Below are 18,296 nucleotides of genomic sequence, written 5' to 3' on the forward strand. Positions count from 1 at the left end.
CAACACATCTGGAAGGCCTTGATTGGGGAAAGGCTGCTATAGAGCTTTCATCTAATCTTTAAGTTGGAAGAGCCTTTATTAGATTCATTATTCTCGAAAGCTAAATTTGCCATTAGAGTTGAGCCCTTTATCTATGTTGTCCATATAGTTTCTTATAAATGTACTCTTTTTGTAGTTGCAGTACAGGCAAGGTTAAAAAAAAAACTCTTTTCTTAAGAATTAATATGTGGGTGGGGTAGAAAATGAATGTGCCCTTTTTAACCTTGCCATGTTTGCCTCAGGGAAGCTTCTGCCTTCAGCTTCTGTCCTCATTAATTTGAGCTACTTTGTTTTAGAGTACAAGGTGTTGATATACTTCAGAGGATTATATATTGCTTGTATGGTAGTAGGGGAAAAAAAACAATTGTACTGAAGGTCTTACTGCATGTATAGTAAAAATGAAAAAAAGAACAAATAATGCTTTGGGAACAAATATAAAATCAGGAGATTTCCTAATCATGCAAGTAGCAGTATAGTAATGTATTGGTTGCTCTGCATTATTGGAGTGAAAACTGTAGAATTCATAGTACAGTGCAATGCTTAGCGAATTAATTTTTCTGTAAATTAAATTGTTGGTCTGTTATCCTCTGCGTAATCTAGGTGCCTGTGTCCAATGCAAGCAGAACAGAGATTGCTTATACAGCAGTGGGGTGGAGGTTACTTTGTAACAAACTCTGTATGCAGTTGCAAAAACTCTGGACATCACTAGAACACATGAAAACAGGATGTTGTCCTTTATCAGAACTGGGTGTTGAACGAATTCATGTGAACTGCCTCTTGTTTGAGACAGTTTCTTTATGGTTTTGCTATTTGTTCCCTTTAAGTTTGCATAAATTGTGGCCTTACTGTTGTCAGAGTAAGGAAGCTTATCACTTGTTATGGTCTCCCAAGAGCTTTCATAAAAATGTTAAAACTTGATTGTTATATAATCAATGCACCATACCGTGTTTACTTAAGACAGGCAATATAAAACAGGTGCAGTTTTCCACTTGCTTCTTAGTTGCACTTACCAGAGCAAGCAAAAATAAATTGTTTTAAGACTTGGAACTTTTAGGTACTCTAAGGTAATATAAAGCAAGCTTCTGAAACAGAGCTGTGTTGCTTCATACACTGATAGAATCCAGTTTCCATTATTTGATCCTTGGCCATGCTGGCTAGAGTTGATGAGAGTTAAAAAAATGCTTTGAGGGCCACACATTCCCTAGCTGTGCTAAAATGTTCACTTCCTTTGGAAGGGGCTTCCAGATAAGGAGCCCCAAAAATGACCTCAGGGTCTAAGTAGGTACATATGGGTCAATATGCACATAACCTGCACTTGATTTTTTTTTCTATTTATTTCTATTCATTTTTAGCCAAGATTCTGTAGATGGTTAAGATAAAATTAACTTAAAACAACCCTCAAGTGATTGCAATTGAATCAGCATGGAAGCATAGCAGTGGTACAGAATAAAATCTGATATTAAAATTGAAGTTGAAAAATTAAACTGTTAAAATGCTGAGGGAATGAAAAAGTCTTCACTTGGTGCTGAACAGAGTACAAAGTAAGTTCCAAGCACATTTCTTTGGGGAGCTCATTCCACAACTGTGGTGTCACAACCACAAAGGTCCTCCTCCTGGTAGCCACCCACTCTACCTCCTTTGGAAGGGGCTCCTGAAGAAGGACCCCTGAAGATGACCTCAAGGTCTGGGTGGATGTAACGGTGAGGCAACACACCACCACCGACACTGCCGGGAGATTCCCCGCCTCCTGGCAGTCCGTAGGGCCAGCAAAGCACAACCTCTGCCCTTGGCAAGGGAAATGGCACTGGACTAGGACACAGTGACCCACGTCTTGGGGAAAAGGAACTTTGTTAAGCTACAACACACACGCCATCCATACAGAAAAATAAAACAACTTCAACTACATGAGGAGAAGGGGAAGGAGAAAGGGAGAGAGAAGTAGGAGAGCAGCTTTTAGTCAATAGAGTACAATTGCAGATATTCGCCCCCATTGGGTCTTTTGACCACCCCAGACCCTAAAATAACAAACACTAGCTAGTCTAAAACCTAATATCTCCCACTGTACCTAACCCATCTTCTCAAGAGTAATGGCCCCAAACTCCAGGGCCTCATGCATCTGGCAGCCGGCATTCCTCCTCCTACCCCAGAAGCATGTGTGGCCTGGTCTCCAAGCCCTCCTTTTATTCCTCCCTGAGCAATCAGAATCCTTTGTTCTCTGGCATGACATCGAACAATCTAAGCCATTTGCCCTCTAAGGGAACACTAGCCAATCAGGACCATTTGATCCATGGGGTGTCATCTCCGGCATCTCCAACTGGGATCCTCCCCTGGGAAGGTTGTGAAAATCCTTGAAAATCTCCAGACTTTCAGTTGTTTTTCTCTCTTGGCCTGCTTGTCCTTAAAGTGGCCACCTGTGCCTGGCCTGCTTGCTATATCCCTTAACCCTTTCTTCTTCCTCTGCGGCTTAAGGCCCTTTCTGTTCCAGTGGGTATGTATTGAATTAGGCGATCCTTCAGATAACCTGGCCCAAGGGCTGTGAATGTTAGGTCTGCATAATCTATTTCATTCAGTAGTGCCTGGAGTGTTCAGCCACCACCTGCTCAAGCAACTTGCCCCAGAAGGTGATGTTGGCCACTGGCTGATAGTTGTTAACATCCTCTGGGTCCAGGTGTGACTTAATTAAGTCTCTTTTAAAGAGGCTGGCACCACACCCTCTCTCAAGGAGGCATCACAGCCTCTTGGACCCAGGTAGAAATTCTTTCCTTAATTGTTGTAATGAGCCATGGGAACAAAGGTGATAAGTGGTGGACTGGACTTGACCAGGAACAATGTCTGTATCCTCAGGCTTTAATAGCTGAAGCTCATCCAACAGAACTATCCCAGGCAGTACTCTGGATGCCTTTGCTGGTGGAACTGCTTTAACTGTGGTATCGCATTCAATTTGAATTCAAGAAATTTTGTCAAATTCATAACAGCGAGCTACTGAGGGCTCCACAATTTCCATAATATAGCAGGCTCCTGTGGATGATTCTGAGAAGATGCAGCACTGGTGGAAAATAATTCCCTCTGTGTCACCCTTCCTGCCACACAGTAGGCTTGATAATGAGCTCTAACCCATGTTTGATCAGAGTCAATTCTGACTTTTCCACCTGTGCTCTAGCTTTCTCTCATCTTGCTTCATTGCCCCCAACTCAGGTGTCTACCAAGGAGCTGGCCAAGCTTTGCTTAAGAGGGCACTTAGGTGCAGTTGTGTCGACCACCCGAGTCATTTCTGCATCCCCCAGTATGACCAGGGCTTCAACAGAAACACCAGCCATACCAGCTGGAACCTCCCCCAGAGCCCTCTTGAAACCACCAGGCTCCATGAACCTCTGTGGGGAGACTACTTAAGAAGGTTCCCCTGCCTTGAAAAGAGGAAAAGATGTAGAAAGTGTAAACCTCAGTAGGAAGTGATCTAAGCCCAGTGGCAAGGGGGTTAATACTAATCCCCCCACTTCCAGATCATCGTCCTCCTGCCCAGTTGAGATAAGCAGATCAAGAGTGTGTCCTTTTACATGTGTTGGGTCAATAACATGTTCAGACACCCCCATGGTTCTCATGGAAACCATGAATTCCTGAGCCACCCAGGATGCAGCAGCCTTGGCATTAAGATCTCCCGGAACCATCATACTGGAGGTCCTCAACACCAAGTCCAAGACCACTGCTGTCAGCTCACTCAATTTTACGCTAGAGAAAATACATGCATCTCTGAATTGGATTGAGCTGGCCCTGCAGTGTGGGAGAGAATAACTTTCAAATATTCTGCACCACATCTGAGAAAAAGTGAAACCTGCTCCAGCCCCAAATAACAGTGGAAAGGTTTAATCCTCTCCTGGTACACAGTGTTCCTGATCCAAATTGCCACATGTACTTACTCTGAAGCAAAAAGGAAAAAAAGGTATGCTATATAATAAGCATCATGTGTAGATTGACCCTAAGTCAGCACTGTGGGCACACCATTTAACATAAAATTTGTTTAATTTTTGTCCAGGCAAAACCACTCCATACCAATGATTACCTGAGCAGAGAGACTCTTCCAATGGCATGAAAACTTACAGAGTTTTGCCAGAGTCAGCTTATGGGTTTTTCCATAAGACAGCTCCATATTTCCACTGGCCCTTTGGGAACACATCTCAGTGAGTCTGCCTGCTTAATGCCATTGCCACCAGCTGCTGTAACTCCTCATCTTCTTTCTTATTATTACAGCACTTGCTTGGTCAAAAGGCAGAGAGGCGGTAGAGTAGCATCTGCTCCTCCACTACTGTTGTCTGAACAAAAGCAAGAGTGAACAAGCAAGTCGCAATGGTGAAGAAGAGGTTGAAGTCCAGAGAGTTGTAGTCATTTGTTGCTGGTTGCTACTGGGTTGCTACCCTTGGCAGGTGCCCAACCATGTCTGTCTTTGAGACCAGCCCTGATGTATTTCATATGTACCTTCTCATGGACAAATGAAGTCCTTGTGAAAGACAGTGAGCAGATGAAATATTTAAAGGAAACTTCTTCGACATGGTGTCCCCTGGATGTATTGGCTTGCACAGTTCTAAAGGAAGCACTTTAGGTCCTCTCTGCTACTATTTACACCAGCAGAGAGGGCATTAAAGTCATAAGCCTTAATTCATGCATGAGTGAGACACAAGATGAGTGAGACACAAGATGAAGCCCAGGAGTAGTTAGTCTGCCCCCCATTAAAGCCATCACCAAATAATTTAGGATTTGTAAACCCCAACCTTTAATGTCTAATGTCTGCCAATTGGATCCCACTTTCATTCTCATTTATTCCTTTTGCATTCCCTATACATCTCAACTATAAGATGTTATTCCCAATTGACATATTCTATTGTTTAATTTTCAGGAACTGGTACATTTGGACGGGTTCATCTGGTGAAAGAAAAATCAGCCAAATGCTACTTTGCATTGAAAGTAATGAGCATTCCTGATGTCATTCGGCTAAAACAAGAACAGCATGTGCACAATGAAAAATCGGTCTTGAAAGAAGTGAATCATCCATTTCTTATCAGACTGTAAGCTTCTCCCAATGTTCAGTTTTCATTTTATTTTGTTGAATTGTGGCATTCATTCAGACTCATGTTGCAGTGGATTAATCCCAAGTCCTTTGGGTGGCAAAATATTTTTCTTTTTCTTTTCAAGGAATTCATCCATATGGGATGTTTCAGAAAATGCATTTGAAGAACTGCTCATTGGAGTATGTATAATGTGATGCAGAAGTTGTGTCTGTCACTTGGCTTCTGAGATGAGACAACACAATAACCTGTGCTTGTTGAAATATGGGATTTCATGTTGTCTGAAACCAGGCATATTAACAAAGCATGATCTTAACAAACCACATGGCTTATTTCAGGGTTGAGAACTATGGGTTGTTCACAGTTAATAAACCATGGTTTGTTAGTGCAGTTGTCTGAACCCAGCCATTGTGTGTATTTTTTCACTGCAAAGTGCATATTTGTCTTTTCCCTTATGGCTGTTCTCAAACTGCCCCACACCTGAAATGCTACTGATTTATTCAAGTAGTGCTAGAAAGCAAATATGAGAGTTATTTACATATTGATGGAAATTTCCTCCCATCAAAGCAGAAAGGCTGCTGTTGGTATTAATAATATGGATCTCATGCTCCAATAATTCCAAAGAAATCTATTCTTTGTGGAGATGTATATATCTGGTCCGTGTGTTTCAGTGACCTGGTTCATGCTTAGCAATGGATTTGTATGTTTGTTTGCTTGTTTTAAATGCTGGGTTGTCATGAATGAACCATAGTTCGTACTGCTGGGTTGACCCTGTCTGGATCCTCCCACCAGCTGGGGAGTTTAGCATGGCATCCTAACCTAGAATTTTCTGTTGCCTCTCTCCAACAAGCCAGAATGAGAATCCAGGAAGTATTTCTTCATTGCTTAGTCAGTTGCATTGGCTGGAGGAGAAAATTTGGAGCAACGAAGCACTGTGAACTAGCATGATGGCTCATTCAGACCAAATCAGGGTTTGTTTGTTTTTTTTTTAAGGAAACTGATCATTGTGCGCCAGCCTGTGCTGGGTCAGAACATTAAAATGTCATCAGATTCCTTTTACTTCAGCTTTCTCTTTGCTGTCTCACTTGTGCGTCTTTCTCAGACATTAGGCTTGTGTCTCCAGTTACTATTCTTTGAACAGAAGGACTACTTTAATCATGCCAGAGACTTCAATCCAGCAGGTGCTTGTGCTGGCAGAAGGAGGGATGATGATTTTTGCCAGTGCTTCCATGCCCCAGTGCTACATCCCACACTAATCAGTTGTTGTTGTTTTTTTTAATATTTCATAGGGGATTGTAGTGGGAAGGATGGATCTGTTGAAAAATTGGCTTCCTCTCTTCTGCCAGTGAGGTTCTGTTTTTCGGAATCAATGATACATTGCATGTATTGATCTCCATTAGCTCTTTTTGCAATGCGACATAGTTTTCTTCGTTTTTGTAAAGGGAATTAGATATACCCAAGAACTTGGATACTTTTTGATAAGTCTCTGAAAATCATACTCTCAGTTTATGTCATGTCTACTTCTGTCCTTCCCAGTGTGAATATACCAGCTTCTGTTGGGAAAGAAAAAAAATATTTTTTTCCTACAGGTTGGAAATTACATAGTGTTTATGCTTTAAAAATGTTAGGATTCACTAGAGCATTTGCTGCAAGTTACATGCTGCATGAAATCTGTTCCTGTATATGCTTTATTGCTTGTTTTGAATATCTTGTGGCAATGGGTGGGGCAATGCACACCACCGGAAATGTCAGCATTTCACAAATTAAGGTAGAGAGAGGGAGGGAGGGGTGTGGGTACATATTGCAAAAGTAATTTCAACATAACGAGATTGCTTTCTGATAAGTTAAAAGGGAGGAAGAGAACAAAGAAAAGCATGTTCAATAAAAACTGCTCTTTCCTGTTCCGTAAATTAATGCTAGTACACCAAAAAAAACCACACACACAAAAAAAAAAACACTTGAAGAATGAATTTATTTTTTATGTCATTGAAAAGAGTTTGAGGCCACCTTTAAGAGTGTTAAAAAACCCTCTCATGCATATGTATAGGTGATATTTTTGAACTCTCAATCAGTTTGTCATGGCAACTTGTTCAAGAATTATAGCTGAGATCATACTGAAAAGGTACATAAAAAGCATAGTAGAGAAGCTATAGGATTGAATGCAGTGGTTGTTTTATGGACAATATGTGGCCCCTTTCAGACATTATAAGTCTCAGCACCCATTTTCCCTGACCCTTGGCCATCTTGACTTGTATTGATGAGAACTGATGAATCCAACTGATACATCCAACGACATCTACAGGAATTCAAACTACCCACTTCTGTGCTAGTAGAAATCACTTCCATTTAAACTTGAAGCTAAAAGAACAGTTAGAGTTTTTACACATCTTTAAAGCTTCACCCTTATTTCTGGTCATAAAAACACAAATTCATCCATTACCTTCAGCAATTACCTTCGGCATGATGTGTTATATTTATTAACGGTAGCATTTCATACAGTGAAACTAAGCATCTATGTTTCTGCACTTTTATGCTTTTTATGCTTTGTTAAAAAATGTTTCTAAAAGCTACATGATGGGCTTCGTCTAAGGATGGCTTTGCACTAGCAGAAAACATTTTTGCAGGGCATTTGCCTATCCACTGCAGCTTTCTGTGCTTCTGAAATACTGCTCCTGATTCTTGGAAGATGTGCATGCCTCACAATGCAAAAACACAAAGATTTTCTGTTAGGATGAATCTTCTTTATGTATGTATGTATGTATGTATTTATTTATTTATTTTAAAACATTTGTAAACCACTGTCCAACATAACAGATAGCAAGATGTTTTAAAGATATAATCAATACAGTAAAACAATGACACAGATAACAAAATATTCAAAAGTCACTGAAGCCATTTTTAAGAATCATATTTTTATTAAAGCTATGTAATAATTCTAACACTTTAGTGTTAAGAAAATTAACTTACACTCTAAGCTTCACACATCACCTCATATTCCTGCTGATACACAATGCAAGTTTTTACTGTATGTATTTATTACTTAACTATTTATATGCAAAATAATCACAGTTGCTTATTAAAAACAAGCAATTATAATGCATACAATAAAACTGTTAAGCACTGAAATATATAAAAGCATCATTACAGCACTTGGCAAAGATAAAACAAATTAGAGCTGGGACAGATTTTTCTACAAGTCCTTTTTAAAAGTATTTGGGCACTGAAATGAGAACAGTGTAATAGCATAAGGGTGGGCAAACTCTGGACTTGCAGAATCTTGTGGATATCGACCAGAACTTCTAAGAGCCCATAAACCAGAACCTGGTGCAAAAGGACAAAACAAAAGCCCGCTTCAGGCATTTCTCTTACTCCTTTCACTGGACATGTGAAGAGAGGAGCAGGAAGCAGATACGTTTACCCACTTCCAGTAGAAGATGCAGTGTGTAGGTTTGTTGTATTCCATAGAAAAGCTTATTATGGTCTGCTGGATCTTGCATCAGATCAAGAGGTAAACTTGATGGATGATAATTATGATCTAGCACATCCAAGATCCAATATGCTTTCCTCCACTCTTTACTATAACAACAGTAGAGCAAAATAAGGGGGAGAGATGGATCAAACCTATCAATAGCAAGCCTTATTCACTGCTGCCATGAGCTCTTCAGGGAGTGCCATACTGGAAAAGTTTAACATTTTTTAAATGGCATGATGTCCGTTGAAGAGGTCCACCTGGTTGATTAGGACTATTCCATTAGCTATTCTGTCTTGGTCAGCAGTCTCCTGTTCCATTTAGTTTTTCCTTTTTTATCTGGTACTTCTTCTGTGGTGCCAATTACATAGGCTCAGGGAGATTAACCCATTGTGCCCAGTGGGCAGAATTTGCCCCTCTCCAGACCAACCTGAAAAATTCAGAGATACTGTGTACCTGTTCACTGCAAACTTCCTTGCTCCTTTGGTGTGTACCTATGAGTAGCTCCCTTTCATTGGCAAACTGCCCACCCTGCACCACTCCGCAAGTATTCTTAGGTCTGGTCCTGGAGCATCTACAAATTGATAAATTACTTTAGAGTCTCTAACGGCTTAGGTGATAGAGCAGATTTCCACACAACTGCTGGTATGAGGTATGAGTTGAAAGTATGCTATGCTACACATCCCATTTGAATATGGTAAGCTTTGTTTCATGTCTATATTTCAGGCCCTTGAAACATATTTCAATATTATACATTACTAGTAAGTTATTAAATAATGGTTTTCAACTTGTGTACATCTTTCTTTGCAGATTTTGGACCTACCATGATGAACGCTTTCTATATATGTTGATGGAATATGTACCTGGTGGTGAACTTTTTAGTTATCTACGCAACATGGGACGCTTTAATAACAGCACTGGACTGTTTTACTCTGCAGAGATTATTTGTGCAATAGATTATCTCCATTCAAAAGAAATTGTTTACAGAGACTTAAAGCCTGAAAATATTTTATTAGACAAAGAGGGGCATATCAAACTTACAGACTTTGGATTTGCTAAAAAGCTAGTTGATAGGTAAGTTCTTTCTGTACTGTCCTTCAAATATAATTTTACCAAAACAAGCACACAAAACCAACACAAACACACGAAAGCAAAAAGAAGAAAAGCATTGCAGGCAGCAAAATGTTCAATGGCAAAAAAGTTAACAACAGATAAAACAGCATCCATCCAAATTATATCAAAGATTAAAGTTATTTATCAACTAGTAATAGAAAGGTAGCAATATATATGCTATACAAAAATCTTTTATCTTTGTGGTCTCTGTGCATCACACAGGTGGGCTTGCACCTTCACAGAGTCTATTGTTGAGAAGTGTCTATAGCTAAGCATTCATTTTGGGTAAGAGCCTCTTCCCTTCCTGTTTCCAGGAAGTGTGTGGAGAGGTCCCTGCCCCTCCCCTCAGTTCCATTTGGCTGCCATTGCTCCTAGATTTGGAAAAACTTTGCTCTACTCTGCATATATAATGCAATCTTTTTCTCTCATTGATTACCTGTAACTGTTGTTCTTCAAGTGGTCATCTGTGCATTCACACAACCTGCCCTCTAGTCCCACTTGCTATATCCTCTCCACTGCCACCCTTATTCTCCAAGGACACTTGAGGCCAGACCAGGTTGGTGTTTCTTTCTATGCTCCCCTCAGTCCAGAGATCCATGGTTGTCTCTCTAGGAGGGGGGAACCCAAACAAAGGTTGGTTGAGAGGTTTGGCCGTGCATAGTTCACAGCAAGGAATAACAAATGCATTGAGTGAAAGGGGTTACCCATCTGTGCATCTGCTTTGGGTAACACTTCTGATAAACACTGACCATCCAAGTGCAGAGTCTTGTTCTACATTCCAAACTGCACAGATTGGAGGAAATGGTACTTGGATCATAATACAGCTATGCATTACATGCTGGACAAATCGGTATATGGAACTATGTATGAACTTGAGCATCGGCATTGTTGCTGTGTACCCACCTATGAGCAAAACAGAGTATTAGAGAACACATATTGCATATAATGATTTCTGGGGTCATTCCTTGAAAGTTAATTTATCTCAAGTGGCAGGAGCTCTCCCTGGGATCTTGTAGAATTGCTGCCATTTAAGATAAACATTGCTGGAATAAATTGAGCATTTGTTTGACTCAGGATAAGACAAACACATACTTTATTTCCACATGAAGACACATCTGCTTAAGAGGGATACATTGATATTCATCAACTACTGTCTAATCAGCTAATCAGCTGTCACCCTCCCTTTTACTCCCTGCTCCACGGATGTTGGTAAGAGGTATCTTTTCATCTTGAGCAAAATTGTTCCTCCTTAAGTTGTTGTTATTTTAAGTGTTGCTAGGGCCTACAAATTACCAAATATTCTAACCTTGTTTAAAATGGCTTAACTGGCATGCCAAGCACTCCTGTTTACAAAGACAATATTTACTATGAGTTGTATGTAATTTTGAAGTTACTTTGAAGAAATAATAGAAAATAAGGGGATAATAAAGGAATTATTGTAGCCTATACAATAATTTTTATAATCTGCACATCAAGAACAAAGTCCATATTTCAATAATATATGATAACAAGAATCAACAGGCAGCTACCTCTGTGTTATCTGTCCTTTCAGGAGTAGCCATTTATTCATGTATCCTCTTCTCCTGCACAGTTCCTGTGGGTTTGTGTGATTTTCTGGGGAGTGTAGACAGATGAAGTGGGAGGAGAGATGACTAAAGAGCAGTTGGTGTTTGACTCATGCTAATGATAACAGATTGAGCACATCAATTTGTTTTTAAAGGGTCTCAATGCCTCTGCGTTTGCAGAAACAATAAAGGCTGGCCACTTCGCTGCAATTAAACATGTGAAATATTATCCATCAGTTGCATTCCAGGTTATGAATGGCCAGACAAACCTGGCATGTCTTTGCCTGGAGGTTAAATCATTGACAGTCCATTGTGATATTTGCAAGCTGCAACTGCAATCCTACACAGCCCTACTAAAGCGACCAGATGCAATGTGAACAAGCCTAAGGTTGCTCTATGAATCACTTTTATGTGGCTTGGTTTCAGATTGCTGGTTGACACATAGGCTGAAGGGTATCATACAAACAGTTCACAACACATTTGCAGCTCTCTGAGCCCACCTTTACAACAGTCTCAGCCGAGTGTCACATCTCCTCGCTCATGTGCTCATTATTGCCACTTCCATGTGGGGGAAGTTCATAAAGTGCCTTGCAAGTAGGTGTCTGAAACAGAAACACAGCATCCTCTCCTCTCAGTTACCAAGCTGCTGAACATTCAGAAAACCCAGTAGCAGAGGGCAAGAGCCACCTGTGACAGTTTGCTCATAAAAATGGCCCCATAGTACTGTGATAGCTCTTAAGCTGTCTGCCTGCAACAGTTGCCAGCTCCAGATTGAATAAATTTAGTTCAGTATGACTTTCTGAGATTGTAGCTATGTTGTAGAATATATAGGACATTAAAATTATGCTGGGTTTTATTTTTGATAAGCTGCTCTGATAAAGGATTGTTCTTGAAATTCATGCTGTAAAATGAATACAAACTGGGGAAAACTGGATTATCTACTGACTGAGGAATACAGTACATCTTAGACAAAGAGGAATGCCAGACATCTTCAGTTCTGTTGTAGTTTGGCCCTTATTTAAAACAAACATTCCAACATCAAGTCTGAATTTGAATTCCCCATCCTTTTGCAAGCTTCCCTCTTGGTAAAAAGTTGTTGGAGTAGTAGTTGTTTATGTGACATCAGACACACCTGGATACATGAAGCAACATGAATGGCATTGGGATGCTGAGAATGCATAGTTGTTTATTTAATTTTCCTATGATACCAGTCATGCAGTCGTGGTTACCCAGTGTCTGCCATGGTGGCAGATTGGGTACAGGTCAGCTGATTAAATCTGAGATAATGTGGTTTGCCAGGTCTGGTGACTTGGAGTCGTCACTTAGTTCTCCTGATGGCTTAACAGAGAACACATTGCTCATACACTACTGTGTGTACAGGCTCCTTTAATCTGTTGGTGTAAAACAAAACACAGCAGTATGCACTACTTGGTCATATTTCACTTAGATGTTGCTGCCTCTCTATGTATGTTGCCAATTTTTAAGGTGCGTTAACAAAAATCCTTAAATTTAGCAAGATGAATATGGGACCGCATGGTGCTTGTTTAACCATCCTCTGACAAGATGGATGAGAGGAGCCCCAGCTTTCCCTCCTTAGTTTAGAGCCAGATAGGAAGTGCAGATTGTCTTTACAGTTGTGTGGAGTTTCAGGGGGTTTGGTGAGCCCCATGCCTACCCCTGTCCAGATACTAGTGAGAGAGGAAAGTTGGAGGCTGAATTGGCTAGCAGGAAAACGAGGCCCTACTTCCTTTCACAGTTTCTGCAGTTCTATAGGCCATATGTGTAAATGTGATGGTGTTTCAGCTCTGAAATTACACTCTCCAGAGAGAAAGGGAACGCACCAACATTTCAAGCTTTCTGTTGCCCAATTAAACCATTCTATTTGCAATATTATTTTTAAGGCACATATCAGGGTTTGTTGTTCTAAAGCCTTTTGCTGCTGTTCACGTAATTGTGGCTAAGCATATTGCTTTATGCTATTTGTGCTTTGCTTAAATAATTTTATGCCTATTGTACCTTGAATCCATTGGGTGAATGGCTATTTAGAGCTATTTTAAGTAAATCATTAAAGTTGGATACAAAATTAAAAACCTTTGAAGAGCAGACAGCCTTGCACTCACTGGAAATTGTATACTTGGCGCAGATACTGATTTCTCTGTGTGCGGTTCTGGTGAGGTGCCCAAAGGTACCTTCTGTAGCCTACATGTATCACAACCTGCTTAATGCCCTGTGCAAGCTTTCATACCAATATGATTTTTTGTATGATTACTTACAGTTTTGGACTGCTGCCAAATTAGAAGTAAATTTTGCTTTGACACAGATGCAGTGACCAGCTGTTATGCTGTATTATATGGAGAGGAATAAGGGGAGCACACAAATAACAGCGATTATTCAGGGTATGACTTTTGAAAAGGAACATGGGAACATGCCTTATTAGTGATCAAGACCAGTCAGACTGTGGGTGGGGGATGGATAAAACACATCCTGGCAATAACATGCCCATGCCAGCCAGAAGAGATTGGCATGAACGTACAGTAAAGTTTTTTTCTCTGGCACAATTCTGGTCACCTTAAAGTACACCTTGGAGGGAAAGGCCAGTGTAAAGCAGATTCCCTTTAATCCTGCAAATTCTGTTGAATGTATTCCTATACTATATCTCCACAGCTAGTTTTCAGCATTATGCTATACCCCATTCAGCATTAGGCAGTGGGCTGTGCCAGTCACCTTCCTGCAGTCACTCCATTACTGGTTTTCTTAAGTGTCAGTGCAGCTTCATTCCATAAACAACTTGTGCCTCCTAGATGTGCTGGATTACAACTCCCATCAGCTGCAGATAGCAGAGTTAATTAATCTGGGTGGTGGGAGTTGTAACCCAAAGCTTCTGGAGAGTTCCAGGTTTGAGAAATCTTCCATAATCAGTCCTGACAGTAAATATATCTCCTCCACCACTAATATCTGCCACAGCTCCATGGGATCTGCTGTGTCCATTATAATTCTCAGCCTGTACCGATACATTGGTGTAATCAAAGCAGTTTCCATCCTTGTGAAGTACAGCACTCCTCTGCATACTCTTGATCAGTTTGTTACAAAGGAGTTGGGTGGTATTGCCACAGGCGCCCCAGTGTGGGTGGTCTACTATAAAAGTAAAAATCTTAGTTTGCTTACAGTTGTAGTGGAGATTCTGTTGTCTTCAGCACTCAGAGATGGTGTCCTACCCACAAACTGAAGTCAGATTAGAATTCACATGCAGGTGCCTCAGAGCCCCTACTGGGACTATTTTTCCATGTAGACAAGGCCATATATGGAACTTCCTCATGCCTCTATGTGCTACCTCCTTGTTTCCCTGAATCGGAACCTTAAACTTGGTCTAGGTAGTGGGCACCATTAGTCTCACCCTTCAAAAGGACTGAATAAATGTGCCCATTTAAAACTATAAGCCACTTAGAGATTCTGGTTGGAATACTTAGTGTCATACAAGTTAAATAAATGAAATGCTAGCTCATGCCTACTTCCCTTGATAGTGCAGTCCTTTCTCACTGATTGGCTGCCCCAACTAACAGATGATTTAGGCAACCAGAATGGTGTTATTCATGCCAAGGTCTCAGAAGACACTGGTCAAATCTCCAGTCCCAGAATAATTGGGATGATTTGAGTTCACAACAAGCTGGCAGAAACCCTGTGCCTGAAGCCTGGTCTTTTCTCCAAGCAGTGTCTTTGCTCCTGGTTATTTTTCATGAAGTAAAATTGAGTATGGGCTTGCCAGCAGTTTGTACCAAACCGGTAAACTGCCACTATCGCATGGTAGCTATGATGGCTAACTGTAGCTATTTTGCAGGATCATTTGTCTTGGGCTATACAGCTGTGCCCAAGCAAACAAATTCTTAATAGTGCTTCATGGATTCCCACATGTCTCCAGTTACAGTATTACGGGTTATTTCACCTGGTGATTTAAAACAGCTTTAACTCTGTATCAGTCTTGGATGAAGTCCTGCAGGCAAGCTTGGAAAGACAGAGTGCACCGTTCTCTAAAACATACAACTTTTCTTCCTCTCCTTTGCTGTGTGCCGCTCTGTCTCTATTTGTCTTATTATAGGAAATCGCTGTTGGCCTTGGAGTACTTTTGCAATGTGAAATGTTTTTCTGCAGTCATTATAAATGCATTTATTACCTAAAAAGCTTTTCATAAATCAAGGTAGCTTGTCTTGTGGGAGAATATTTCACTCATATTGTGAAGCAGTTCAGATGACCAGCTTACAATGTGGAAAGTCTCCATACAAAGTGATGTAAAAACAGCTTCCACTTGGCGGTTGTCAGCAGTGGGTCACATCTTGGAGAGGATAGATCTGAATATAATAACTTTGTTCACAAACAGGAGTGCTGCTAAGTTTCCATGTTTTAAAGGTTTATTGTTTGTGTATTCACACTGAAGGGGCAATTAAGTTCAAACATGATAAATAGATGACATTCTTGTTTGAGCTCCATCCTTGCTGCTAGAGGGCACTAAAGTACAGCATTTTGGTTACAGGGATAAAACAAAGTATTTCCCAAAAGTTAAACATTATGTCTCAAGTTTCAGGAAACCAAAATAAAAGGGCTAATGTCTGTCATTTTCCTTTCTGAATGTGAATTTGTCTTAAAAAACTGAATGTTCCAAATTAAAATGCAACAGTAGTGCTGTCATCTCAGCTTCTGAAAAATGATTACAGAAGTGTTTAAGCAACTTGATATTTCTTTCCTTACTAAATGTAAAAGGAAATGAGGATACTTTCTTCAAATGAGTTACTGATACCTGATTGCAATTAGAAAAATACATTTATTGGAATTATATCAAAATATTTGCATGTTAATGGAGCTCGTCACACAGTTGATATGTTACATATTCGAGTGCAAATCTGAGCAACCGACACCACAATTGTTACAGACTTTGGTTGCAAATAAAAATGTAAGCAAGAAATGTTTTTGAATAAATATCTTTGAAAGAGAGGATTATGGGGAGATTAGGGCAGTATGCTAGCATGATCTAATTTTAATTTAACTCTGGAGGAAAGCTGTTTTGGGTTGACCCTATGCTAGACGGTTTATTAAAATAGAAAGTATGAAGAGATGTAACACAAAGGAATCTGTCCAAACTGGAAGCTGTTGATAAAATAGCAAATGAGATTATTATACTGAGATTAAAAAGTTTGTTCATTGCTGCAAAAACTACAGACTGCATTTGTGGGAGCTGACAGTATTTGACCAAGAAAAGAATCTTGCTGATGGGGAGGGGGTTGGGGCAAAGAGCTTGATTTATGTGTTAATCCATTGTGTGGCTGCTGACAAAAAGCCAGATTCCATGTTGATCATTAGGGAAAGGATAGAACATAAACAGTTAGTGCCATGATACCTTAATATAAATATCTTCTGCAACAGACACGCCATACTGTGTGCTTCCCCGCTCAACATGCCACAGATGAGTAATATAGAGCTCTTTCGAGTTTAGACGATGCTTTCAGAAAAAGGCAACCACAGTGATCACACTTCTCTGTGAGCACAAGCTAACACATTTTGGGTTTTTTTTTTTTTTAAGTTTAGGAAAAGGGATTAAGGAATGACATTAAAAAGGTATTAAACTATACTGGATTTGGTGAATATGAGTAGGGAGGGGTTTTGCTCCCTGACTTCTGACTTCTCTTATTCAAATGCAGGCCATTCTACAAAACAGAGTGGTAGAAATTCAGAAATGATAAATAGATGCCTTACTTCACTTAGCAAATTGCTGAATTATGGAATTTGATACCACAGGATGTAGTGATAGTCACCAGCTTGGCTAGCTTTAAAAATGGAATTAGATAGTTTCATGAAGAGTAAAAGTTGTCAATGACTACCAGTTACAGTGACCCTCTATTACTTGTAGTTTACTTCCAGTTTTGATGCTTCATGATTCTGTATTCCATGTCCCGAGAAATGCAAGCTTCATGGTCCTATTGCATTCATGTCCCATTGGTGGGATTCCCATAGACATCTGGTTGCCTTTGGTGGGAACATAATGCTGGACTACTTAGGACTTTGGTCTGATCCAGCAAGACTGCTCTTTTATAAAGAACCTTTACATAATCTAAAAGTAATTTTTCTCAGGGAGCTTCCTGGAGCTTAGTCTGAAAGCTCAGATATTGATATTAAGTAGAGGAGTTTCTCATTGAGAATACATCTGTGTCTACAACAGGAAAGGGTAAACAGAAGATAGATTATGATCTGCTGGTAGAAATCTGATGATCTACAGTAGGCAGACAAGGATTTCTGAATGCCAGTTGTTTAGCAATGTCAAACAGTAAACTTACTATTCTGTGTCCTAAATTTTAGTCCTGAAGTGAAGATGTAAGCATGAGTAGGTTTTTGCACAGAAGGACTGGGTGCTCCATTAAATTCACTTAAATTCAGAACCCTGGAATTGGTTTTTTCTATTCAAGCATTCTGTATCTGTGCAGAGTAAATACATGAGGAGCAGGGAGTGCCCTAGTCCTGCTTCCTCTCCACAGGTTTCTATCACTCTGTACTCATGGAAGATAACTTTCTGAAGTGAAGAGCCTTCCTCTATCTGTCATATGACTGACAGTGCACCTTGCTTTCCCTGCATCATAGTATATTAGCAGCCACAAAATCACATTGTATTCAATTGTCTGGGTACAAAAAGCCAGGCATGTAGAAGTTGAAGTCCTTTAGATGAAACCAATACAGTTACAGTCTGGGTGGATTCTTTTTATCTCTTTCTACCTAGCAGCTTGTGAACATAGTTACTTCTGTAGTCTGGATACTTATGCCTTCTGCTTCAGATAATAAAGTGAGTTTTATTATGCATATGCATCCAGGCACTTTCTGTTCTCTAACAGTAAAGGCAATTGTATTTGCATGCCCTAAGCTTTCATCCCAACCTTTTACAGAGGAACAGAGCGGCCCCTCTGTATACTAGAATACTGTCGTGTGCTGGTAACTCTCATAAATATTTAACCTTACTGAGCTATTTCTGCTTATTATCCCTTTCTTTATATCTTGGAATAGCCCAGTTTCTATGGA

At 40.1% G+C, this 18,296-nt stretch overlaps 1 protein-coding gene across 1 annotated transcript in view; it reads left to right on the top strand.

Moving 5' to 3' along the window:
- PRKX (protein kinase X-linked) overlaps positions 1 to 18,296 on the top strand; it is a 56,319-nt gene that overhangs the window by 24,127 nt on the left and 13,896 nt on the right. Inside the window, exons 2-3 of the mRNA XM_044432649.1 lie at positions 4,928 to 5,096; positions 9,376 to 9,639. Of these exons, the coding sequence (XP_044288584.1) occupies positions 4,928 to 5,096; positions 9,376 to 9,639 (433 nt within the window). The remainder of the gene's footprint in view (positions 1 to 4,927; positions 5,097 to 9,375; positions 9,640 to 18,296) is intronic.

The sequence above is a fragment of the Varanus komodoensis genome, unplaced genomic scaffold, assembly GCF_004798865.1.
Source record: "Varanus komodoensis strain SLA01 unplaced genomic scaffold, ASM479886v1 scaffold1, whole genome shotgun sequence".
Taxonomy (NCBI): Eukaryota; Metazoa; Chordata; class Lepidosauria; order Squamata; family Varanidae; genus Varanus; species Varanus komodoensis.